The following is a 26390-nucleotide window of genomic DNA, read 5'->3' as shown; positions in this document are numbered from 1 at the left end:
TAAATTACGGAGGTTGATTGGCAATACTAAATTGGCCCTAGTGTGTGAATGTTGTCCGTCTATCTGTGTTGGCGCTGCGATGAGGTGGCAACTTGTCCAGGGTGTACCCCGCCTTCCGCCCGAATGCGGGATGAGATAGGCTCCAGCACCCCCCGCGACCCTGAACGGGACAAGCGGTAGGAAAATGGATAGTTTCAATTATGCATGGGTTTTCGTTGCAAGATGGAATTAACATCAGTCCATTTACTAATGTGTGTTCCTTTCAGCATTAAATGTCTACAATAGTTTATTTTAAATACTTGTATGATGTACGTATTTATAATGACAATGCAACAAAACCAAAAATTAAATACTTGAGGCCTTTGTGTCAATCACACAATTGAAAGGTCTATTATTGAATTTGGCTGCTCTGCTTGGAAAAAAAAGTGAGCTCATGAAAAGGGTATACCAAATAATGAAAAGTCCTTTATTGCCACCAGATCATGAGTGCAGAGACAAAATCTGACAGAGAAGTTGACTGTACAACCAGTACACACACATTCGCTCTCTCTCACAAACACACAAAGTGCGACCAGTAGTAGGACACATGGGTTACAGATACATAAGGGAGTACAGTACTCACACAATGAGGTATAAATGTACACAAACGTACAAGACCAGACTTGCACACATGCAATTGAACCAAAAAGGTACAAATACTCTCAAGTTCTCTCTCTTCCTCAAACACGCACACACACACTCATAAAAAGACACAGGTGAGCAGTAACATTACAAGCATTGCCCATCGCCAACCGTTCTCCCATTCATCTGCCTCTCAAAACTTTTGGTCATGTTTGGATGCTTGCCAGTTTATGCCCAATGCTGCCCCAGTAACCCCGAGATGGGGGACTGGAGATTGCAAGCAAAAAGGAACGAACAACCGCTCTGGTCTCGCTCTACTTTCTAGTCGTGTTGGACATTCAACGTGTACATTAGCAGCAGTTCTAGTGGATGAAAGATGGCTTTGTAAGTCAGATCAACAACACCCTTTCTTCATGCACGGGACAGGCGACCACCAAACGAATGGTTAGCTACGTGTCATGCAAGTTAGAAAAATAGACTGCAAACCCACAAGACAAGAGAAATCAAAAGTTCATCTCCAGAGCAGGGGTACATTTTACTTCCATTTTTTATTTCATATCTTCTAAGATGTGGAAATAGCAACAAAAGAAAAAAAGAGCAATAACCAAGACAACAGTAACATGAGCAGAGTCGCCGAAGACTCTTACATCACTCGCCCAACACCTCGCTCGGTTGTGTGCCAGGCGAGGCAACCACCACCTTGGTGGTGTTTGTTTGCATGTGGCTCTCATTTCATTTGAAGCTGTCCCCACAGTTCTGTTGACCCTCGCCTGGGCCCTCTTCCACCGGCAGCACATGCCTGCCGCCGCCGCCTCACAGGGGTGATCTACCCTCATGAGCATCCGGAGCGGTGCACTGCCATGGTTTTTTGGAGATTGTGAATGGAAGCTAGCGCTGCTTCTTTGATGTTTTTATTTGTCGTGTTAAAAAGAAAGGCAGCTGCTTGGGACACTGCCCTTTACCCACCTGGACAGACCTAAGACAGGTGAAAGGAGGAGACACATTACTTCACACCATCCTTCCTGTGTCAAGATCAGACAGGGCTTTTGTTTTTAGTTTTGTGATCGTCAAATAAGTTGCCACTGAGCCTCCACATCATCTACTCTATCCGGAATGAGGAAACTGACTTGATTCTGGTGTTTGGCACGCAGCTTGTCTATTCCCCCCCCCCCTCCAAGCCACTCCTCCAAGCACTTTTACAACTCCCTCAGTCAGTTCTTCCCTCAGAACTGAAACAAAACACAGAACTTCTTTGTGAAAAAAAAACTTTTTTTCTAATTCAAGGCACAATGTCTATCAATATTCCAGCCTCTGTGAGTGTGAACACTGCGTCGTCGCATTGGACCATCTGTGCTCATGCCACTCTCCATAGTTTAAGCCTGTCTCACCTGCGCTTTTAACGCCATTTAGAGACGTTGTTTCAGTGGAGAGATAGCGACTGCAGAGTCCACGCCAGTGATAAACAATGAACGAAACTTATACACGCACACACATACATACATACATACATACATACATACATACAAACACGCTCACAAGGAAAATAACAAAAGCCCCTCAAAATGTCTAGTCCTGTTTGTTGTGTCTCAGTATTTTCCTTAAAAATCAAGTCATATCCACCAGCTCTTTTTGGCAAGCTAGTTTGTTTTTTTAAATAAGCACTAAGTACTGATAGATAGGATAGCATACACCGTGTATTTTTAAGTAGATGCGTTTGTCGGGTTTTTTCACTTTCATAGTATGGATTCAGGTATTTTGTCAGGTACTTCTCACTCATCTGTTTAAGGTTTAAGTTAATGCAAGCAGGGACAGTTTGCCATGGAGTCTTCTTGCTTGAGACATGAGTTTCGCGAGGGGTGAGGCTGTCTCATTACGAGACGCCGTTGACCAACGTCAGCGTCTCACTGGCCGGCGTTGTGCCGTTGCTGGGGGAACGCTTGGAAGGCGTTCGCTCATCCTTTTTGCTGCTAGTCCCATTCTCCTGTGGATAAATACAAGATATGAACGAAGGCTAATAATAGTTGGTCATTTATACATCGGCGACTATCCGTACCTTGGGCTCAGCGCCAGTGTGGTTCTCCTTTTGGGGAAGGTTCTGTCTGCTCTGGGACTCGGGACGGGATATATAGTCCGCAACGGTTACTAAAACATTGAAACTGGTTGAGAACAAAGATGGACGACTGTGCATGAGCTGGTGAAAACGTGGCACCTCACCACTATCAGCTGGCTGTCTGTCACGGCTAGTGGAGCCTCCCTCGGGGCGACTGCCACGGTTACGGCGACGGCGGCTTCGGTTGCGTCGCTGAGGTCGGCCTTCGTCATCTAATGGCAAAAAAAGCACGAGATGAAGACATTTTGGAGGTTGATTTTCAAGAAAACGTCAGTGATTGCCAAAAAAGTTTCTGACCCAGGCCGTTCTCGCTGGGCCCGGCCTGGCCATCGGACTCTGCTGCGGCATCCATCACACTGGGTTCCTGGTCGTTGCGGCGGCGGCGGGAGCGCCTTCGGCGGTCTTCTCCCATGCCTTCGCTGACGTCTGTGTCTGCCTGCTCTCCCTCACCCTCCAGCAGAGAGTAAGGGTTACTGTCTGGGTCCCTCAGCACTGTAGATGCCACAGCATAGATGTTTGCAATTACACATTTCACTGCACTTTACTCTCACTCACAGGGCATACTCTATAACTTAAACCTAATTTAACATGAAATTTAACAAATAGTGGACCCTGTGTGTCCGCCCAGACTGACTGACTCACATCAATATAAGTGGGTTTACTTGTGACTTTGGCGAAGAAGATAAGGTGAATGGCCAATAATGGATTTTTCAACCTATGGCAGTTTGACATTTGTGTCAACATAACTGCTGTGGTCATTTTGTGTATGTCTTACAATAAGAAAGCTATCGTTCACAAACAAATCTTTCTTCTTGTGGCAAACAATCTAAAAATAAATGAAAAAAAAGAATTAAATGGGTGCATTTTGTTGATTGCGGCGGTAAATTATGCTCGGCATTTATTTTTAAGCTTACATTGCACTGTCAGGAAGTGACTGTGCATGTAGGCAAGTGAAAATTAGGAACTAACTACTATAATGCATGTCAGCATAAAGGGACTTTATTTTACATAAATGACCCCTTTGTGGGAGTACAACTTAATCATAGTTTGGTAAGCACCTCGGTTTTACATTCGCAGTTCGGTAAATTTTCGGTCCATAAGGGAACAATATGTGAAACAAAATTGTTTAGCTTTTGTGTTGAATTTTTTTAATGTTTCATTTTAAAAAACAAATCTCCTGGCAGGTAATTCTTCTATTGCTTGTATTCCGTCACATGACTTCTTCCCGAAAGTGGTCAACCAAGCCAAGATGGCTGTTGTACAGCAAGTAGCGCGCAAACTATCTGAGTACAAAAGAGGCTTAAATCTTCCTGCAAAAAGCAGACATGAGCAGAAAATCAAACTATGCAATGGAATAGATCCCTATACGTTATAAAAAAAGATTTACCAAGTGTTATCAAGTATTATATGACAGTCACATTCCCAGACATATCGAACTATTGTGCTCCAGACACCATTCTATGCGACAAAACAGATGGAAACTTGGAAAGGCCTTATTTGTGTGTGGTTGGGTAAAAGAAATTGGTATAAAAACTCTCCAGATAAATATGCACCGCTTTTCCTCGGGTAAGGTTGCAGTTTATGATTTAACTTTGCGTCTACTGCCATGTACTGCCGTGTTTCCCCCGTCTTTATCAAAAATATAACTATGGATGTCAACATTGTGTATGTGCTAAAAGCTCCATTTATGATTGTTGTCTTTGGTAAAAGCTTAATAACTCTTTTAGGTTTTGCTCACATTTGTTTTTGTTTTTTTTGGTGCTTTTCGAAACACTTGTAGCATATGTGTTTAAGAAACGCAAATAATATTAAGACTATACTTAAATTGGAAATAATAAACGTTAAAAGTATATCAAACAAACCTTTAACAAAATGATCACGGCAAACTCATGCATTCTTCGACTGTGCTCCCTTGGACTGGAAAGTGAGCTGTTTTTCTCATCCTCGTTTCATAAAATCTTAGTCTTCCACCCTTTTTGATTACCTCTCAAGGAACGCTGAAGAAACATTTATCCTTTTTTGCGATTTGAACGATTCGCACAGCCGAAAACAACACAGGCATCGGGTGTTTTTCTTCAAAAAAAGCTAAATGGCGCCTGAGAACAGAGCTAGCTTGACCACCACGCATATTTAATGGGGAGACGTGAGCCGGATATGACGTCAGTAAAATCCAAAGAATAGTACAATACACCAAAAAGTAAATAAAACAGAGACAAATTAAAGGATGCAGGGGGCCACTGTGATATAAGTTGTGCTTTAAAGATGCCAAAACCAATCCAATGTAGGTCAATTACGACCTAATTCATTGCGAAGAAATCGTTGCTTCTGGGTCTAATATCTCGCATTATAATCTGCTTTTAGGCACACTACCTATGTTTACCTTCTGTAAATGACTTGACTAAAATACAAGAAAAGACCAACTCTGTGTGCTTATTGTGTGCATTGTAGTCTGCTTTTAGGCAGACTCTATGGGCTTTTTGAGCATTGCAATGCCAAATGTACACAGTTCCTGCCCCTCACAATTAATGTGTACCGTAGGGATGCAACAATACAAAAATTTCATATCAGTTATTGTAACCAAAATGATCAGCTTGTATAGCGGTATTGTTGAAAGTGCTCAACGAGTACTTATACACACTGATATATTTTGGCTGTTTGTTTTTTTTTTAATTTGAACTAAAATGAATAGACAATGTTAGAAAACCCAATACTTTACATGTTTTATGTTTCTTCTGCTTCAGTGATAGATAAAATACTAAGACTAAAACACTATTTTTATGGCTAAGCTTTTATTTTTTTAATTGGTTTGCACAGTAGCACTAATATTTATTTAAATAAAAAGTGCGTCACAAATAAAATCTATTATTTCTGGCAAAAGGTTGTGGCATCCTACTGTTTAAAGTTATACTGTTTGTATAAATTTAGATTGGGGTATTTTGTTCCTTAATGGGGAAAGATATCCATGTCACTTGTTTTCATGTTAGCATTTAGGCTAGCGAGCTGGCACCGGTCAGTCCATGAGTATCAAAGCGCAGTTATCAATCACAGTTTAATAATTTTAATTTAAAACAGTAATACAAACCGTCGCAAGCTTTAACGTGGTTATCATTACTACCGTTTATCGTTACATACCTAGTGTACTGTGTGAGAAATTGGTACGCAGCTTCGCTGAATCAAAGGCTCAGTAACAAAAAATTTTAATACACATACATGTACCGTTAAACCCCTAAATACAGTCAACGTTGACTCAAAGGGGTCATATTATAATTTTTTTTCTACATTTAAAACACTTCGTTTTGGTCTACATAAAATGTAACAGTGGTTCCTTAGTCAAAATTTTGCATAGACTATGTTTTACAGACCATCTTCAAAACCGCTTTCTGACGGTTTCCTTAGTATGCGCCGTTTTGTGGGCGGTCTTATTTACGTGGCTCAGCTTTGACTGCGTCTGCTCCCAGTTAGGGCTACAACTAACAACTATTTTAATAGTCAATGACTATCTTAACAATTAGTCGACTAGTCAGATTATAAAAACATACACATTTATTGGCTTTAATTTTTCCCATTGACCTTATAATGCAACTTAAGTTATTTTAGGCATGTACTTACGCACAACAAAGATGGCTCATTTATTCCTAAATATTTATTTATACTGTAACTGTGCTGCTCATTCAGCTGTTACAAAATTAAAATGACTATTAAAATGTTGTCCATTTAAAAGACAGGAAAATTAAAGTGCTAAAGACAACAATTAACCTTGTTTATGTATTTAAAAAAAGTTAAAATAGCAGCAATAAAAACAAACAACATTCTAAATCTAACCTCATCCAAATCTTGGCAGTTTTAGCACTCTAATAGACTCTGTGTATAGAATTGTATCTTGATCAAGTCTTAACATGTTCGCTATCTCATTAGATTGTATGTTTAATCTTATTATACCATCGCGTTAATGTCTAAAGTCTGTCTCTGTGCGATTTGCCTGTTATTGTGCCTTTTTTATTGCATTGCAATTTAACGCCACTTTAAAAAGTACTTGAATTGATGTAAACAAAGTTTAGCTGGCTGACTTTGGCTAAAATGATAGTTATTTTTCCATACGACTTCGTCTCACACTTGTTAGCCAGCAAGCAAGTTACAAGCTAACACTCTTACCGAGGTTGAGTCCACAGAAATTCAACATCATTCCTCCGCTTTAAATGCTTGTGTATCACAGATGTACTGCCATAAAAAACAAGGTCCTCTTTGCAAAATGAGCAAAGTATTCATGTTTTTTACCAAGAATAGGAGGAATTGTTCGCACACTTTAAATGTTTTCACTTGTAATGTTTTTGCGAGTAGCGGCACGTAACCGCTTTCGCCCGGAAAAACACGAGTGACGACGTCACGACTATTATTGTCGACAAATTTTATTGTCGACATCGACTAATCGTTGCACCCCTACTCCCAGTCAGCCATGTTATAGTTTTAGCACTTTCATATCGAGTCTACTGACAGATAAAAGGTTAGGACTATACACTACTTTGTATTAGAAAGAGCAACAACGGAGGACGCATGTGCATGTACGAGCCAGTCTGCCCCACAACAAGGGAAAAATAAAGAATTTATTGACTACAACATCGGACTACAATGGCGGACTCGCACAAAGCTGTTGGAAGAAATATCTACCATGTATGAACATATTCGCTGACGTCACAAATTGGAAAAACGTCACAAGTTGGAAAAACGTCCCATATTGGAAAAACGTCACATATTGGAAAAACGTCCCATATTGGGCAAACTCCAAATGACTCGTTTGGAGGTAGTATGAAAGAAGGCAAGATTGTTTTATAAATATCTTTGCAATGCCTCCTTGGTTTGAATTAAAATTTTTGGGACTTATGCAGATCCCAAATACACAAAAACAACAAATTGGTAAAAAAAAGTTGGTAGTGCATAGTAGGTCCCCTTTAAGCGAGCACTTTTTAGTAATTGGAACACAGGACCAGGACTTAATGAGTTGATCGACAGACGGTTTGTCGACAGACGTGATCGACTTAAGTGGGTTCCACTGTACCGGAGCTGATAGAATTGGAAGGCTTAGACCCTGGCCCGCCTCGTCCTCGTCCAGGGTTGGAGCCTCTCCCCCTGCCACCGCGCCGGGAGTTTCTTTCCTCTGCACCAATGCCACGGGGTCGTTGATCTCGCTCACTGAAGTCCTCTGACTCAGAGGCATTGGAAAGCTCAGAGTTTGTCCCTGCAAAGACCACACGTCACTATTCCCTAAGCATGGAACCCATTAAAACAGGTCCTCCTTACCATATCCAGGGTACTGGCTGTTGGAAGCTCTGCGTCCTCTGCCACGACCCCCGTATGTGCGGGAGGTGTGGAGCGAGTTGCCGCTCTCGTCAGTCAAGTAGCCTTTCTCTCGTTGATCACCACTACCACCACCACCACCACCGCCGCCGCCAGCCCCGGTTCTACTCTGAGTTGCACGATAGCCCACCCCGATCTGGCGGAGCTGCTCGTCAATCTGGAGACGCTCAAGTCGCAGCTGCTCCACCTCCTAAAAGCACAAAGAGGAAAGAACAGCATTTACATACATTTCACCCCCATACCTCGGTGCGGCATCTGCTCCCATTTAAATAGTGTTAAGATGAGAAAAAGCGATTACAAAATTACATCCATCCATCCATGGATGGATAGATGGATACAAAATCACATTTATATTAAAAATGTTGTCACCTATACTAAATTGGTTTTAGAGTGTTTAAGTTAAGTCAAGTTAATGGGCCCTGTATCATTAAATTTTTCCTCACGCGACTGTCAGAGGAAAAAGTTTGGACACCACTGTGTTAAGGAGTTAATTCTGGCACTTACCTGTGATACATTCAGTCATCAAGGAGTGTATTTACTCATCAAGGAGTGTATTTACTCAATCTCAATTAATAATACGCACAGACCTTGAAGAGCAATGCTTGCAGGGAACGTAAACTGAGCCCCACCAGAGAGAATTGGAAAGTCCATATGGATTTATAACGCAATACATCCTTTCGTGCAGGGACCACTAACTGGCAGATCGGAGCTCGAATCTGGACCTTGACACTCTACCAATACAGACCTGGACCTAAAGTCAATTAATTATTCAAGTATTCCAAGTTTTGATTAATCGTTTCTATTTTGACCACCGCAGCTTTTAGACTTTATGGCACTGGTTCATCATGTCAGGAAATGCACTGACCAAATGCTTGCAAGTTAAACCAGCCCATTGGATACTGCTCGGCCAATCAAATCCATTCATTCCAGGCAGTAAACATGGCAACTCTAAATGCAGCTACAAACGAAAGAACAAGTGATATCCATGGAAATAAGAAGGAAACAAGTCAGACTTATGCGCAGACAAGTAAGCGTTAGAAGAGAAGAAAAAGCTAAATGTGCCCGCTTGTTACTTCTGCCCTCTCACCCTAATCACTGGCCGCAGTTGCTAGCAAGGACAGCAACGGAAGACAACAGAATAATAAAAATAAACATGATGCTCTGTAAAAAGTGGACAGCAAAAACAGTGCTTCAGTTTCAAGCCAGAATGTCCATAAACTAATTTATGTTCATGCTTTCCCCTGTGAGCACAAAACTAGTTTGTCTAATATTTACAGATGATTAGTCTAATAAAAACAAAGCCTTTTCACATCGCCATTGTTTTGTTTTTATGATTGAGATTTATACATTTTTTCCTTACACCTTTTTTTCACACAGGAAGTGAACTTCACTTTTACATCCATATGTGAAGTTATGTTATGAATGAATTATCTGTAAAAGACATGGAAAAGGGGTAGTATTAAATATACGCTTTGCTTCTTCCTACTCCTTCGACATATGATGAATTGAGAAAATGTAACCATGTGATGTTCCTTAATGAAAACTTGTTAAACATGTCTGAAACAAATAAATCATAACCATGACTATTATGACACAAAGCATGTTTTTACAAGACATACTCATTTATATTTTAACTGATGTCACAAAAAACACTTTTAAAACCTAATATAAACATTTAACTGATCTGTTAGTCTGTGATTCTTAATACTAACCTAATGGTATCCAAAGTGCAGCCAAAGGTAAATTTTTAGCCTGCATTAGTTTTTGGTTTGTTTTTTCTTTTGGGGGTTTGGGGAGGCGGTTCCCTGACCTTCACATGAGGAAATGTTCTGTATCTGAACCTATTTAATTTTAGTTGAGGACCCCTGCTGTAGTGTAATTTTATGTCTTGACATGCTCAGCAAAAGCTGACCACATCCCCACCCTCTGGTGGCAGCAATGAATAGATTAAAAAAACAGAAACACACATGCAAGTTAAAATATATGATTAGATAATTTGCTTGCACTTTGAAACTATAACCACATGTCCAAAACACAGTCCAAACAATCAAATAAAAAAATACTGGTTTAATTCTTTTTAGCACTTTTTAAAAGGTAGTTTGACTAGCGAATGATTGAAGGAATGGGTTTTACTTTGCGGCGTGACAGCCGTCTTTGCCAATGACAGCTGTCCCTTAAGAGAAGTGGCAGAGGGGGCTGTGAAGGAAATGAGGCACTAAGAGGGGTGGACAGGGGGTGTAGTCTGCAGCTAATTTTGGACACAGAGGGTCCAGATAGGTGTAATCTAAACTTCGGGCATGCCGGCCACCCAATCCCAGAGGGAAAGCCTATTTATAAAAGCACATGAGGTAAGGGCAAAAACTAATTCCACACAACAGGTTTAGTCGTGTGGTGACGGACAGTGGAGGCTCGAAAGGTGATCCAATATGGTTCATGTATGGCCCAGATGACAAGCTGGCGCTTCAATGGTGGTGTTCACATTTGTGGTTCAGTTCTTTGTTAAAGGGGTCCGGTTATGCAAAACCAACTTTTCTTACCTATTGGTACCTGTATTTGTGTATTTGGGGTCTGCATAAATCCCAAAAATTTAAAATCCATCCATGGAGGCATAGCGGAGAAATTTATAAAACAATCTTGCCTGCCTTCATACTTCCTCCAAACAAGCAGTTTGGAATGTCCCCAAGTGTGACGTCAGCAGATATCCCCATATATGGTGGCAATTTACCCGGAGAGCTTTGCGCGAGTCCGTCATTGTGGTCCGAGGCTGTAGTCAAAGAGCTCCTTTTTCCTCTATCCTCTTGTTGAGGGGCAGAGTGGCTTGTATATGCACATGCATCTTCCACTGTTGCCATTTCTAATACAAAGTAACGTACAGTTCTAACATATTTGTCAGTAGACTCCAAATGACAGCGGTAAAACTACAACATGGCTGGCGGAGAGAAAACGCAGTCGAAGTGGAGGCACGTAAATAAGACCGCCCACAAAACGGCGCAACCTGAAGAGACGGTCAGAAAGAGGCTTGATGGCGTTCTGTAAAAAATCTATACAACATTTTGACCAAAGAACCACCATTACATGTTATGTAGACCAGTGGTCCCCAACCTTTTTGTAGCTGCGGACCGGTCCACGCTTGAAAATTTGTCCCACGGACGGGGGGGGGGGGGGGGAACAACCCTTTTGTGCGAATGAGTTTAAATGGGGGAGAGAGGTTTTTGGGGTTGGTGCACTAATTGTAAGTGTATCTTGTGGTTTTTTATGTTGATTTAATAAAAAATAAAAAATATATATATATCTTTTTTTTTAATTTCTTGTGCGGCCTGGTACCAATGGATCCACGGACCGGTAACGGGCCGTGGCCCGGTGGTTGGGGACGACTGATGTAGACCACAAAGAAGTGTTTTAAAAAGGAGAAAAAAATCGTAATATGACCCTTTAAAGAGAAAAAGATACTTGGTGCACACTTTAGTGTGGTAGGCTTAGTGATTACTATGATATTTATTTTACAATCACTCTACTTGGTTATCGGACTGCCCTCTATTGAAGTGGTCAACAACCCTTTTGAGCCCAAGGTCCCAGGTCTTGGTACTGAACCAAGGCAGGATCTACCACCCTCCATATTAAGCTACATTTACATTGTAGGATATGATATGATAATTCTTATTCTTTGTTAAATCCGATCATTTTATGTAGTCATTCATATTACCAGCAAAAGTAGTGATTTCTAATATGAATGTAATGGGTTTCGCATGCACACATGACATCATACGCGCTTCAGTGTATACAGGAGTAAACATGGCTCCAATTCTAGTAGGTCTCAGTTCTGGTGCATTTGGTATAGAAGATTAAAAAGGAAGAGGGAAAGATTTTTGGCTTTCACATTTTGGGGCGGGCGGGGGGGGGGGGGGCACTTGATTACTGCAACGTCTGCTTCGAAGAGTTCTTAAAGATCTTCTTTTTGCCTGTTTTCAGCTAATTTGTCCACAATTAACTTTTGCGACCGTCTATTTTGGCTAGGGCTGCAACTAACAACTAATTTGATAATCTATTAATCTGTTGATTATTACTTCGATTAATCGATTAATAATCGGATAAAAGAGAAACTACATTTCTATCCTTTCCAGTATTTTATTGGAAAAAAAACAGCATACTGGCACCATACTTATTTTGATTATTGTTTCTCAGCTGTTTGTAAATGTTGCAGTTTATAAAGGTTTATAAAAAAAGAAAAAAAAAAGAAAAAAAAATAGCCTCTGCACATGCGCATAGCATAGATCCAACGAATCGATGACTAAATTAATCGGCAACTATTTTATAATCGATTTAATGGATTAGTTGTTGCAGCCCTAATTTTGGCAAAAAATGATTACCGTATTTTCCGCATTATAAGGCGCACCGGATTATAAAGCGCACCTTCAATGAATGGCATATTTCAAAACTTTGTTCATATATAAGGCGCACCTATGCATCCACTAGATCAGGGGTCGGCAACCTTTACCACTCAAAGAGCCATTTTGGCAAGTTTCACAAATTAAAGAAAGTGATGGGAGCCACAAAAAAAAATTACAATTTAAAATGAAAAACACTGCATACAGAGCTTAAATGCTTTGTGCTATATTAACCAGGGGTCTCCGACACACGCACCGGCACGCACTTTAATGTGGACATTTGATGTTAGTGCAGCCCGCGAGTTTTGAATGAATGGCGCTTGATAGCGTCATACTTGCCAATCCTCTCATTTTTCCCCGGGAGACTCCCTCTGCCCTAACAGTGTACCTGCTTGACCACACGTAAGTGACAGCAAGGCGTACTACCTCAGCAACCACACATCTTACACTGACGGTGCCAATACCCAGAATCCCATGCAGCACTAACTCTTCCGTACTAGTTCAGCAACCACACATCTTACACTGACGGTACCAATACACATCTGACACTGACGGTACCAATACACATCTTACACTGACGGTACCAATACCCAGAATCCCATGCAGCACTAACTCTTCCGCTCAACCAACGCAAGGAGAGGGGGGGGGTTGATGTGTGGGGGGGTTGTGGTAGCGGGGTGTATAATCTAGACCGGAAGAGTTAGGACTGCATGGGATTCTGGGTAATGGTTGTGTTGTGTTTATGTTGTGTTACAGTGCAGATGTTCTCCAGAAATGTGTTTTTCATTCTTTTTTGGTGTGGGTTCACAGTGTGGCGCATATTTGTAACGTAACAATGTTAAAGTTGTTTGATACGGCTACCGTCAGTGTAAGCTGTGTGGCTGATGAGTAAGTATGCTTTGCTGTCTCCTGTGTGTGCGATTAATAACAACATGCAACATGCGGCTGGACTGGCACGCTGTATGTAAATGCTATAGAGGACAATTACTGCAGTGCAATCAGGGCACGCCCTTTATCTAGTATTTATAGTCTAAATAGGATTATTTTTTCCCTGGGAGTTATTCATGAGAGACACTGAGATCCATAAGTCTCCTGGGAAAATCGGGGGGGTCGGCAAGTATGTAGCTGAGCCGCATCAGAGTGGTCAAAGAGCCGCATGCGGCTCCGGAGCCGCGGGTTGCCGACCCCTGCACTAGATGGAGCTGCGCTAAAGGGAATGTCAACAAAACAGTCAGATAGGTCAGTCAAACTTTATTAATAGATTACAAACCAGCGTTCTGACAACTCTGTTCACTCCCAAAATGAATAAACAGCTGATTTACTCGTGTTACGGTAAATCAAACGTTAGTGCAATCACAATATAGTAACACTCGAAATAGTGCAGAGCAATAACAATATATCAATAACTCAACGTTGCTCAAACGTTAATGTCACACAACACAACACATAAAATAAACATGTAAAGCTCACTTTATGAAGTTATTCCTCAACCACGAATCGCTCAAATTCTTCTTCTTCAGTGTCCGAATTAAACAGTTGGGCGAATACGGCATCCAAAATGCCCGGCTCCGTCTCGTCGAAGTCGTCATTAATGGAGTCAGTGTCGCTGCTGTTGTCTAGCATTTCAGTGACAATTCCTGCCTTCCTGAAAGCTCAGACCACAGTTGAGACTGATATATCAGCCCAGGCATTTACGATGCACTGGCAGATAGTGGCGCATGTCGTCCGGCGCTGTCTCCCTGTCTTGGTGAACGTGTGTTCGCCTTCTGTCATCCGTGTTCTACTGCGTGACTGATCGCTTTGAGTTTAAACTGCGTCGTAAGCGTGTCTCTTAATAGGAGCCATTTTGGGGTCTTTACATATACACAAAAATGGAAATGAAACGTCATATATCCCAGCATGCACCGCGCGCTTCTTCTTCTACGGGGGCGGCTGCTTACCATAGAAGAACTTCTTCTACGGGGGAAAATGAAGTCAGCTGCTGCTTACCGTAGAAGAACTTCTTCTTCTACGGGGAAAAAGAAGTTGGCGGCTGTTTATCGTAGTTGCGAGACCTAAACTTTATGAAAATGAAGTTTAGGTTTGTTGTGGCTCAATATTGGTCCATATATAAGGTGCACCGGACTATAAGGCGCACTGTTAGCTTTTGACAAAATTGGAGGGTTTTATGTGCTCCTTATAGTGCGGAAAACACGGTAGACTTATTGCTTTTTGATTACATATTAGTCGGATGAATGCGACACGATCTTTCAGACTGCAGTCAAATGGCATACATTTTATATATGTACAAAAGAGGCCTGAGTTGGATTAGAAAAATTCAGAATTGTAATGTAGTGTATACATTTACATGAAAAAAATAAGATACAGGTCACACAAGGGACGGCGTGGCGAAGTTGGTAGAGTGGCTGTGCCAGCAATCGGAGTGTTGCTGGTTACTGGGGTTCAATTCCCACCTTCTACCTTCCTAGTCACGTCCGTTGTGTCCTTGGGCAAGACACTTCACCCTTTGCCTCTGATGGCTGCTGGTTAGCGCCTTGCATGGCAGCTCCCGCCATCAGTGTGTGAATGTGTGTGTGAATGGGTAAATGTGGAAATACTGTCAAAGCGCTTTGAGTACCTTGAAGGTAGAAAAGCGCTATACAAGTATAACCCATTTATCATTTATCATTTATATAGGCAAACAAATTCTGAATTGACCTGCAGTGTGAACATAGCTACAGTTGTGGTTATCTATATTTCAGCCCATTTTCCTATTTTTATTTCCACAATGTGCCACGGGCCAGCAAAAAACACGTCATTGGCTACAAACGGCATCTGCGCCACAATTTGGGCACCACTCTGTGTGAAAATCCTACAGTCATCAAATATTAAGCTTGTCCATCCATCCATCCATCCATTTTCTACCGCTTATTCCCTTCGGGGGGCGCTGGAGCCTATCTCAGCTACAATCGGGCAGAAGGCGGGGTACACCCTGGACAAGTCGCCACCTCATCGCAGGGCCAACACAGATAGACAGACAACATTCACACTCACATTCACACACTAGGGCCAATTTAGTGTTGCCAATCAACCTATCCCCAGGTGCATGTCTTTGGAGGTGGGAGGAAGCCGGAGTACCCGGAGGGAACCCACGCAGTCACGGGGAGAACATGCAAACTCCACACAGAAAGATCCCGAGGCCGGGATTGAACTCACAACTACTCAGGACCTTCGTATTGTGAGGCAGACGCACTAACCCCTCTGCCACCGTGCTTGTAATTAAGCTTGTAATTTAAAAAAAAGAGGAGATTGTTATTGCAGCTGTCACTATGAAGTGTCATTCAGCTTTGAAGATAGGCATCGCCATCATATCCTCAAGGATATTTTTGGAGATGCACCGTGCGTGTTACGCAACGAGTGTGCATGACGAGCTGGTGTAGTGTATGCTGCTTTATTTGTCCTAATATTTTTGGGCGACCCCTGCTCTATTGGTTTTCATGCAATCCACACTCACCTGGAGATAGGACACGTGGTACTCCAGGAGCGCCTGCGCGTTGCTGATGTTTTCCTTAGTTCCAACAAACACAAAGGGAACCATGCCCTGATATAAGGAAAGAGAAAAGATAAAAGAGGAACGATCAGTGTGTTGTTCTTTTCCATGTAATCTGACGGCCTTAACTGTACAAATATAATCCTATTATTTAATGTGACATTGTAAACTCTTGAAAAAGAACATCTCAGATAAGCTTACAGCTGGGGGCCAATATCCCCAATAGCAAACACAAACACTGTGCATAAGTTTTTTAAAAAACACAGAAAGTGTAAAAGCAGACAAAACATGGAACATCAGCACTTGTTTTACAAAAGTTATGACAATTTTGCAGAGTATACAGTAACACGGAGACGAGCCTAACAGTTTATTCACCTCTTTGCTGCTGGCAGTGTCCTCTCTGCCTGCCCCCTGCCTGCCTACCTCCTCCCGAGGAAGCTTTTTGTCATTGTCTCCCTCGATCCTGACGCGGACCACGCCCGACTTGTCCACAATCTCCTGTATGACTTTGCCACTCTTACCGATGACTTTGCCTGCGTATGAGGAGGAAGGGCAGAGACGATGTTAATGTTGGGAGGATTTTGGTGAAGCCAAATGAGCAACATGAGCAAATTACATAATTTTTTTCACTCACCTACGAGGTTCCTAGGTACTTGAAAGTAGTCTTCTTTGAACTCAAGAAACTCTCGAGCTTGCCTCACTGCCTCTGGGGTCTGTAAAACACACATCAGGTCAAACTGCCCAGGATGATGACCATCCAACTATGCTTAAACCCTGAGGCCACATACCTCTCCATAGATCCTGAAAGTACAACTCTCTTCTTCCAGCTCGATAGCGGTGACACCAGGCACCTTTCGGGCCTGTTGGATGTTGGCGCCATGGGAGCCGATGGCAAGCCCCATCAGGTCCTCTCGTACCCGAACCTCCTCCTGGTAGGCAGAGGCCAACTGCTTGCTTGTCTGAAAGAGGGCGGGATGCGTTTCAAAGGAATACACAAAATGGGGTGGACTAATCACGTACAAAGGGGATGATTACCTCCAAATGTTTGGTGGCTTCCTCGTTTCTTGACATTAACATTAGCTTGGTACGGATACTGCGGAAGTGCATGTCGCTGAGAAGGGTAGCACGCTTTGTTGTTGTTTCGTTTGTAGACTGAAGGTCAGACAAAAATAAGGCTTCAACTCAATATTTGTGTATTGGAGGGAATAGTGAGCTATATATGTGACAGATAGTGAGTACAAACCAGCACAATGAGTTCATGTGATTGGGCACTGTAGAAGATGCAGTTGGCGCCAATAGCTTTCCTGAAGTCTTTGTGAATGTTGTCACCTGCACAGCTGTTGATGGGGAAAAACACAATCAGCAGAGCTGCCTTGGAACAAAATTGCTAAATCAGACATTAGAGCCTCTTACAACATCATCAAGTAGTTAAGACACTCACATCTCCCGTAGGTCCTCCGGGACAGCGATGATGACTTTGTGAAAGGATTTTTGCGAAGAGGGGCTGTTGGGGTTGAGAGGCCTGATGCGCTCTGCTGTGACAATCTCGTTGTAAGTGGCGTCACACGCCGCATATTCGATCACGTAGAACTGAAACCACAAACACATTTTGCGTTACTATCCGTTTCGTGGACCCAATAAGTCTGATTTTTAAAATAATTTGGTTTCTTCTTTTTTCCCACCTACATATGACTTCCCAGGTTACATGCTCTATCATTAATGCAACTGTTGGCCATACGCTGTATGCCTTTCATATGCTAGGGGGCGATTGTGGTAATTTCAGGCTGTCCGCTATGTGGGAAGTTAAGTAAAGGAAGATAATGCTAAATGATAAGTAATATAATAGCTGTCAGTGTAGCAGAAGCTCTGAAAAACTAAAACTTTCCACAGCTATTTCCTGTTGGTGGTAATATTTGAATGACATGCTTTTGTTCTTGTGGTTATGATGATAATTAGAGACAAAAGATTGCCATTGTGGTGCACTGCTTTGACTAAAGACAAATGCAGTGAATTATATTTGTTGGTTTAGATGTCAAGGGCGTTGCCTAAATTGTACAAATTCTTACATCACTAAATAAAGCATAAATAACAATGTTGCTTGTGGATTGTGAGAATGAATGACATCTAGAAAAACATACTTCATGTGATTTGCCACTATTCATTATTGTTGTCTAGTTATCACTGATTAACGAAACTCACATATATTATTTTACTCTATTAAATCTATTGTATGTACAAAAGAGTTTTAATTTCAAAATAGGGCTGTTTATAGGTTTCTCTCCACCAAAATGTCACATATTTAAAGTGTCTTCATTGAGAACATTCTGACATTTAAACAGTTGGGTTTTTATTTTATCATGTATCAATAACTTACAAATACGAGAGGTGTCTGGGCTTTTTGTGGTTTAGTTCAGGTACAGCGGAACCCACTTAAAGGCTATTTTGCTTCTGTCGACAAATCGTTTGTTGATTAACTTAAGTCCTGGTGCTGTGTTTCTATTACTAAAGGTGCTTTAAGTTTAGCTCACAAGCATTTCCGGCAACAGTGGAAGTAGTACTTCTCACAGCCAAAGATTGACACAATCTTGCCCTTCAACCTGTTTAACTGAAAAAGTTAGCGCGAAGGAGAAGTAGAGCACGGCTGAATCAGAGAAACAAACCATGAACATGTCCTAACGGTTTGCCTGACCCAGCCTTGCGGTGCTGTCGGTCCACGTCACTCAGGCGTCCAAACATTTATCCATGCAGGAATGGGAGGGTTGCTTTTGCTGTGTGTCCGTTTGATCGGTCTGCTGGCTCTGTGGGCTGGATGGCACTGCCCTTGTGCACGGGCACACCTTGCTGTCGGTTCTGACGTGTTCAGCCCTTAACTCAAATACATCTGTGTGCAATATGAAACATTTCCTAGTTTCTCTTGCTCCATGACAGAATAGCAGCCCAAAGGACACACCTACATGCTCCATGACAGAATAGCAGCCCAAAGGACACACCTACAAAAGTCTGCTCCTCAAAGTAAATACTGAACAGTAATAAGTTATTTCATAAAACTAATGTAGTTGTTCATAGTACATGCAATAATGTGTTTCAAACAATATATCTTATCTAAAAGTTGTTTTTTCATTTCAAAAGGTATTATATCTGTTCAAATTGTTGTGTTTGGGACGGTTTAGCACATATTGAATTGATTTGAACAAATTTTAATCGACAGGCCTGATTTGAGATATGGGTGTTTTGAGTTAGAAGCTTGGTTGTGGCACGCAATGTGCTTGTAAATTGTAATTTAAAAATGGTGTTATTTATTTCAGCTTCTATAGCTTTAATTTGTGTATGATTGTTGGTATGAACTAACCTGACTCTCACCAGATCCTTGTAGTTCGCTGAGCTCCACACAAGGATCTGGGACTTCTCAATAGGAGATGTATTTCAGAAGGCAGGGTCTTGTAAAAAAAATCATTGTATGTGATTGGATAAACCACTTCTCCGTTATCTTGAATGACGTGCTACTTCAACCACTCACATCCAAATCAACCCGTGACGCTGATGAGAGCAACGCTGGGAAATCCAAAACAGAACAGCCAACATATTGGATAATGACAGAGCGAAAAGTTAGAAAACTTTTACTGAAACAACGCAGCAATGTCAGTAGACGATCGATGTCGCAAAACAGTTGCAATAGCAGAATCAATGTCAGCACACGACTCCCCGCTGCGTGCCGCCATTGTTGTTTGAATCAAACAGTCGCTTCGGCGCCACGTCACATCTATGAAGTGCCGCCTGGCGATCCTGATTAGTTCATTATTTTTTTTCTATCTTGAAGGAGTATGCAATGCCCTCGAGCCCAGATCCTTGTGTGGAGCTCAGCGAACTACAAGGATCTGGCGAGAGTCAGGTTAGGTTAGGTATGAACAGCCCCCACCCCACACAGAAGCCCACTACATGGCAGAGAGAACTGACGATCAAATTAAGATACATTTACATGTGTTGTAGAAAGCTAATCCCCAGCCACTTCAGGCAGTAAATTGGTTTTCTTTAGTGTGTGTGTGTGTGTACTGAATGATGCTTAAAAGTTTTTACACTTCTTAACAAAACTTCAGCATTATGCCGTTATGAGGCTAAAAATCCATTCCTACTTTGATAGAAAAGTAATATCAGGGGTCAAGGGATCGATGATAAAGTTCTTAAATGTTAACCAAAAAATTGGAGGATCTGGTAGAGCCCACCACACGATTAAAATGGAGAATTAGAGCAATAAGTCAACCCGAGACATTCCTGTAGGCTCTTACCAGCAACTCCCCTGGCATGGAGACGCTGTAAGGCTACCCCCCACTCCATATTCCACTGACTCCACTATTCAACTCATCGATCGCCCTGGTGACTGGGAGGTGGTTTGCTTCAAGTGTAAAATGAAAAGTGCTCAAGCAAAGATGAGCTTTATTTACCTCTCCCTTCATCATTCGGACCCGGGCAAGCCACCAGCCACACGGCTCCTGTTCATTGGCCCTGGAGTAAACCTGCAAGGCAGAGAAAACAGTCACAACTTCATCTTTTTGTAGATGGTCGGCTACTAAAAAGGATCGCTGATGTGGGCTGTGACAGTGAGAAAGTTCAGGAAAACAAAAAGCCAGTGACTCAAAGCGCCAAAGGCCTTACCTCCACCTCCTCTCCTTCGCCAATTTCCTTTTGGTAGTCGGTCGGAGGCGGCAACCGCACATCGCTGAAGGGTAACTGTCGCTCTGGCTGCCAGCTTCAGTGTGAGCGGGAGAGACAAAAGCAAATAACTAGCTCTAATCTTCTAGTAACACAATCTTCTACTTCGGGTCTCAAAAAAGTTAAACTTTAAAGTGGTACTATTATGCAAAACCCAATTTTCTTACCTATTGATACCTGTTTTTGTGTATTTGGGATCCCCACAAGTCCTGAAAATTTTAAATCAAACCATGGAGGTATGGCAGAGATATTTATGAAAAAAATCTTGCCTTCTTTCAAAAGTGCTCCAAATTAGTTGTTTGGAATTTGAGCCTTTAGTGACGTATTTTTCCTTAGACAAGGGATAGCTCCATACATGGTTGTGGTTTATCTGCAGAACTTTGCGCAAGTCTGGCCTTTTTTTTTTTTATCCAGTCATAGTCAAGTTCTTTATTTTTCTCTATCCTCTTATTGTGGGGAAGACCAGCTTATGCATGCACACCAAAATCTTCTGCCGTTGCTATTTCTAACAAAAGTAGCTTAGGCCATGTCCACATGAACACGGACAGTTTCAAAAACGCATATAAGGGGTAAAAACAATCTCCATCCACACAAGTGTAGTTTCAAAACTCTATGTCTACACACAAACACATACACCTGCTGTCATGCACGTTTGGTCCAATCAGAAGCCTGGAAAAGCAGCCACACTGACTTATTGTGCATTACACCGGTTATGTTTATTTTAATAAGCTATACATACAATGACATGTACATTATCTTTAAAACCAGCCTGCACTTACACATAGCCTGAGAATATTATCAATATTTTTTTAGTATTTAAAGCGCAGATATGCGTCTGTGCTTATGATATACAACGCTCATTGCATTCTAACACAACTGATCAGCAACATGGTGATATATTACATGTGCAGTGAAGTGTACATTATTTCTAAAATCAGCGAACACTAAGGAAGCCTCATGAATGTTTAAGTGCCTAAAGCGCAGACGTGCGTGTGCTACTGCAAAACTCTCATGGAATTATAGCGCAATTAATGATCAGATATTACATGTGCAATTAAGTGTACATTGTCTTTACAGTATACACTAACATGGAAGACGCTGCATCATTTTTTTTAGTCCTTCGGCGCATTATACAGGCATTGTCTTATACAAATAGCCGAGCACCTTATCAGGGAAAGTAAAAAAAGGGTTGTGACAGGGGCTGAAGTTGCGTCCCAATAACAGCAAAGGCCTGCCACCCCCTCCCCTACCCACTCTGCATAACTTGGGTCAACCTCTATTTTTAGGGAGCTCCCTGCACTACACTGCACTCCCAGCCAAGAAGATAAAAAGGGTGGCGGGTGTGTGTTGGTGGAAGTGGTGGAAAATGGTAGATGCAGTCGGGCAGAGCTAGGGAGGGAGCTGTTAAAGATGTGTACAGACAGCTGCATTCCAAGCACAGGTGCCGAAGAGGAACATTTTGAATGCTTGAGGAGAGCACCGGCCACAACCAGTTGTGGTAACTTAATCACGACGACACACATTGGCAGGACAGACACACACTGGTAGGACAGACACACATTGGTAGGACAGACACACACTGTGGTAGAAACGGTTCAAACGTACTTGTTTTCAAACACTATGCTGAGCGAGTCATCATGGACATCCTTGATATAACCCTAGGGAGAGAAAAGCACAGAGAGGGGGTAAAATGTTATTGCAGTTATGATTAGCGTGGTCTTGTTTAAGTGTAAACATTTGGCTTGGAAGTAAGAAACAGAAACAGGCACAAAGCAAGAGGAGGATTTTTTAGAAGCTGGGAAAAGTGTGGAAAGGTGGCACACACACAATGTGCACAGCATACAGTCAAAAAGGACGCCATTGTGAATGAATGGCAGACCTCAGCCGACACCCTCTGTGCTGAGCATGTCAAAGTGGTAGGTGTGGCATGCCTCTTGCGGTAACACTACCCTATAAGGGACAGAGGTGGCGCCCATGTTGACATGGGTTCACCTGCTGGAAAATATCAATGTCACTCTGAGAAATTAATTGACATTAACTGATGGTTCACGTTTTAAAAGTGGCAAGATAGCAGGGCCCATCCTCCTCTCTGCACTAATTTATGGAGGTTACCTCAGGAGACAGCTGCACATTTAATGTCAGATTGACTGCCACCAAGAGCACCAAGTCGTAGGTTGGGCAGGCCCTCCTCCTGGTGTGACAAGAGTGGTGTATAAGTGTCAAAAGGACACCACGTCCTTAAGTCGGCGGCCACATGTGGCGATCACGTGCTGGATGGCCAGGACTGTAAATCATCGCGCACTGATACACAGCTCCATCAACTGGCAATTAAACCTTTTGTCCTAGGCGCCCGAACAGGGTGCAATGGTTTCGGGATGAATGACGAAAAGAACTGAAAAATTGCTCATATGTGCCAGAGCCAAACTGTCACCAAGTAATGGGCAGCGACAGGTGAGGCGGCAGAAGGCGAGTAAATTTAGGCTCATCTCGAACCTCCTATGTGGTCAGTCCGGCCTGCTGAACAACCAACGGCAGAAAGGGGCGGACATATGTTTTCACTGTAATACTCATAACTAAAATACGAGAAGCTTTTAAAAATATGACTAGATAGTTAGGAGGGCGGGGGGTAAGGTTGCCATTCCATACATCCTTTCTATTTCATTCCAAAAGGAGGTACCCCTATAATCTTATTCCACCCAACTTAAAAAAGGAGTTCAAATGAGTCAAATCACAATTCACCTCTTCTGTACCTATTTTATACATGTTTGTATCTGTGTTTGAACCAAAACGTGACAGTGAAAACGGTTGTCAGGGTCCCTAAGATATGAAAGTTAATTTTGAAAATATGGGAGAAATGAAACCGAAAGTGAGGCATTGAGTAAACGACGGACTGTCTGCACAAACATAAAGTACCCTAGCTTAACATGTAGCATCTCACACCAGAGTGGCAGCAATGACACAATGGGTGTGTGGTTATCAGATTGTTTTAGAACCCCCACACTATTTTAGAGCGGTATCAGAAGAAGACGGAACGTTGACAATGGTTAATACAGTGATTGTGATGACGACAGTTGCACCTACTAGCTTAAGAGCTAACTCGTGCTAGTAGCTGCCCACCCCACAATGACCAGCCGTGCTGGGACGCCAAAACACCCTCGTTTTACTCAAAAACGACTCGACTCGTACTAATAAAGTCATTCTTAGCGACTGCTGAGGGTAAAATGACTCAATGTAACAGCTGGGAAAAGCAGAAAACTTTGCTTATAAGAGGCAGCCCAGTTACCTTATAGAAGGCCCCGTTCGAGCCACGAACTTCCACGGCCAGCCCGTCCATACTTGACGGCAGCTCCCCGGGGCTGTGCTTGTCGGCTGGAGCCGGGACGACTCCGAGAGCGTCGGGCAACGAGACCACCCCCAGCTTCACCGGCCCGTCGCCGCTCTCCGGCCGCTTGTGGATGTCCAGTGTTTCGGGTGGGAGGGAGAGGGAGAAGGGGAAAGAGGTGATGGGTGTGATGGTGTCAAGTGAACCCGACGGAAGCACACCGTCTCTCCCTAGGAGCACCGTGGTCACTGGCGGTACAAACAAGCGGGTTCTGGGCTGAAGGCTGATTAGCACCGAGGCTAGCTGCTATCAACACCTTGATCCAGTCAGTTGGAAGGATGCTAGTCTGCTACTAGCCACTGATAGCCGTGTGCCTCAAGTGTGGCGCAGTCGCTGCGTTGAACAACCGCAGAGGGGGAAATTTCACCGGTCCTTTTGAACCTGCTGTGCAATTTTCACGGGCGGACCCCTACAAAAAAAAAAAGGTGCACTGCCCGGCGAGTACTCAATGAAGCTAGCAAGCCTCTCCAACACACGCCGATAGAGTGAATCAGTGAGGGGCTGAATGACCTCAAACACCCAACGAAGCCCCGCCCACTACGGAAGTCTGCTCTGTTATTGGTCGATAACCTTTGAATCAAATGATTCAAGGATTCAAAGGCTTTCTATTATGCAAAGGTAAACAAGACGATCACCTTTTGCAACGTCACTATCAACGTGCAAATAGGTAAAAACAATCAAAAAAAAAAAAAAAAAAAATCAACATTAATGGATATAACTCAGTGCCTGACAATAATATGTTAGTTAGTGAGGTTGTGTGGGTGGGCCGTCTACAGCAGGGGTGTCCAAACTTTTTCCACTGAGGGCCGCACACTGAAAAATCAAAGCAAGCGGGGGCCATTTTGATATTTTTTTATTTTAAAAACCACTACAATATATGTATAAAAAATATACATTAAGGCCTCCACTCAGGCTTGATCCCGGGGACCCCAAAGGGTTTTGGTCCAAAAAATATTTTAAATGTGTCATTATTCAGTATTATTATCTCTAGATCAACATTAGGTCTATCTGTCAATATACTGTTTTTAAAGATTTAAGTCGTATGCTCTTTTTGTCAAAGAAAACCCTGTTTTTTTATGGAAAAAACACAAAATATGCAATATTTTCACCCAATAAAATTTTTAAGAGGAATATTTCAGATTATATAATAATTGGAGCCTTAAAAAAGTCAATAACTCATAACACCATTGATTTTAATTCATTATTATTTTTTGAGCCAAGACACTTAAAAACAAATCACACAAAAATTATTGGGGAACCAAAAGGGTCCTACTCATTAAAGTGTTAAAAAATAAATTATACATTTTTTTTACTGTTTACTTTTAACACAATAATCTCGAGATCAACTTCAGATCTATCCGTCAATTATACGTTGTATTGTTGTTTATGTTTTTTGTTTGTTCGTTTTAGGCCCTTTAAAAAAAAAAAAAAAGCTCAATTTTTTATATAGCAAACACAAAATATGCAACATTTTCCCCAAAAAATATCTCAAAGTGCAATATTTAATGTGACGTAATTGGAGCCTTGGATAGGTCAATAATTCATAATAGCATTGATTTTGATTCATTATTATTTTTTAAAGAAAGAAACAGCCTGCATGGCAGCTTTGTGTTATTAGAGTAAATATTGCAACATTTTCTTGTTACATTTCACCTGTTTTGTCTTTCATACCACTTTTTATGTTTTTAATTTTTTTAATCGTATTTTAAAATGGGCCGTGGGGCCATTAAAAAATTACCTGCAGGCCGCAAATGGCCCCCGGGCCGCACTTTGGACATTCCTGGTCTACAGGGTGTTGTGATGCATCTAGTGCAGTAGTTAGAGGGAAGGTTGCATGTCTACTTCCCACCTGCTTGCTAAACTCTCGCTTACAGACACTGCCGCTGGCTAGCCCTTGTGGTTTACCATGAATTGATTTACGTTGACCCCGACTTAAACAAGTTGAAAAACTTATTCGGGTGTTACCATTTAGTGGTCAATTGTACGGAATATGTACTGTACTGTGCAATCTACTAATAAAAGTTTCAATCAATCAATCAATCAATCAATGGTGAACGGAGAAGCAGCCTTGTGCGTCAGTCTTCTCCTGCCAGTACACAGCCTCTCTTTCACCAAGACTCCTGTCGGGCCTCCACGTGGCCACACACCGTAACTAGGGCCCCGCGGCCCAAGGCAAACGTGGCAGGGGATCTCGGAGCTCGCAGTGGTCCCCAGAGGCGTGATGCGCAGGCCCACATTGTGGACACGCCCTGGCATCACCCAACCACTTCCCCCGCTGCCTTGTGTGTTAGTCTGGGAAAACAA

The 26390-nt window shown here is 42.2% G+C and overlaps 1 protein-coding gene across 1 annotated transcript; it reads right to left on the bottom strand.

Annotated features, from left to right (window-relative positions):
* Positions 1-445: 445 nt before the first annotated feature.
* On the bottom strand, positions 446-24603 carry LOC133661839 (RNA-binding protein FXR1-like). Its single transcript, XM_062065360.1, has 17 exons — positions 23988-24603; positions 22310-22362; positions 20648-20741; positions 20437-20508; positions 17439-17587; positions 17241-17334; positions 17033-17149; positions 16786-16956; positions 16632-16710; positions 16373-16530; positions 15962-16048; positions 8027-8273; positions 7785-7964; positions 3029-3223; positions 2836-2943; positions 2675-2763; positions 446-2602 (listed from the first exon to the last, which is right to left on the bottom strand). The coding sequence occupies exons 1-17, from the start codon at positions 24036-24038 to the stop codon at positions 2492-2494; spliced, it is 2055 nt and encodes a 684-aa protein (XP_061921344.1). The 5' UTR covers positions 24039-24603; the 3' UTR covers positions 446-2491.
* Positions 24604-26390: the final 1787 nt, after the last annotated feature.

Source organism: Entelurus aequoreus, linkage group LG12 (genome assembly GCF_033978785.1).
Source record: "Entelurus aequoreus isolate RoL-2023_Sb linkage group LG12, RoL_Eaeq_v1.1, whole genome shotgun sequence".
NCBI classification, from domain to species: Eukaryota; Metazoa; Chordata; class Actinopteri; order Syngnathiformes; family Syngnathidae; genus Entelurus; species Entelurus aequoreus.
Note: the sequence above shows the minus strand (reverse complement) of the source record. Positions and strands in the feature narration are given on the sequence as shown.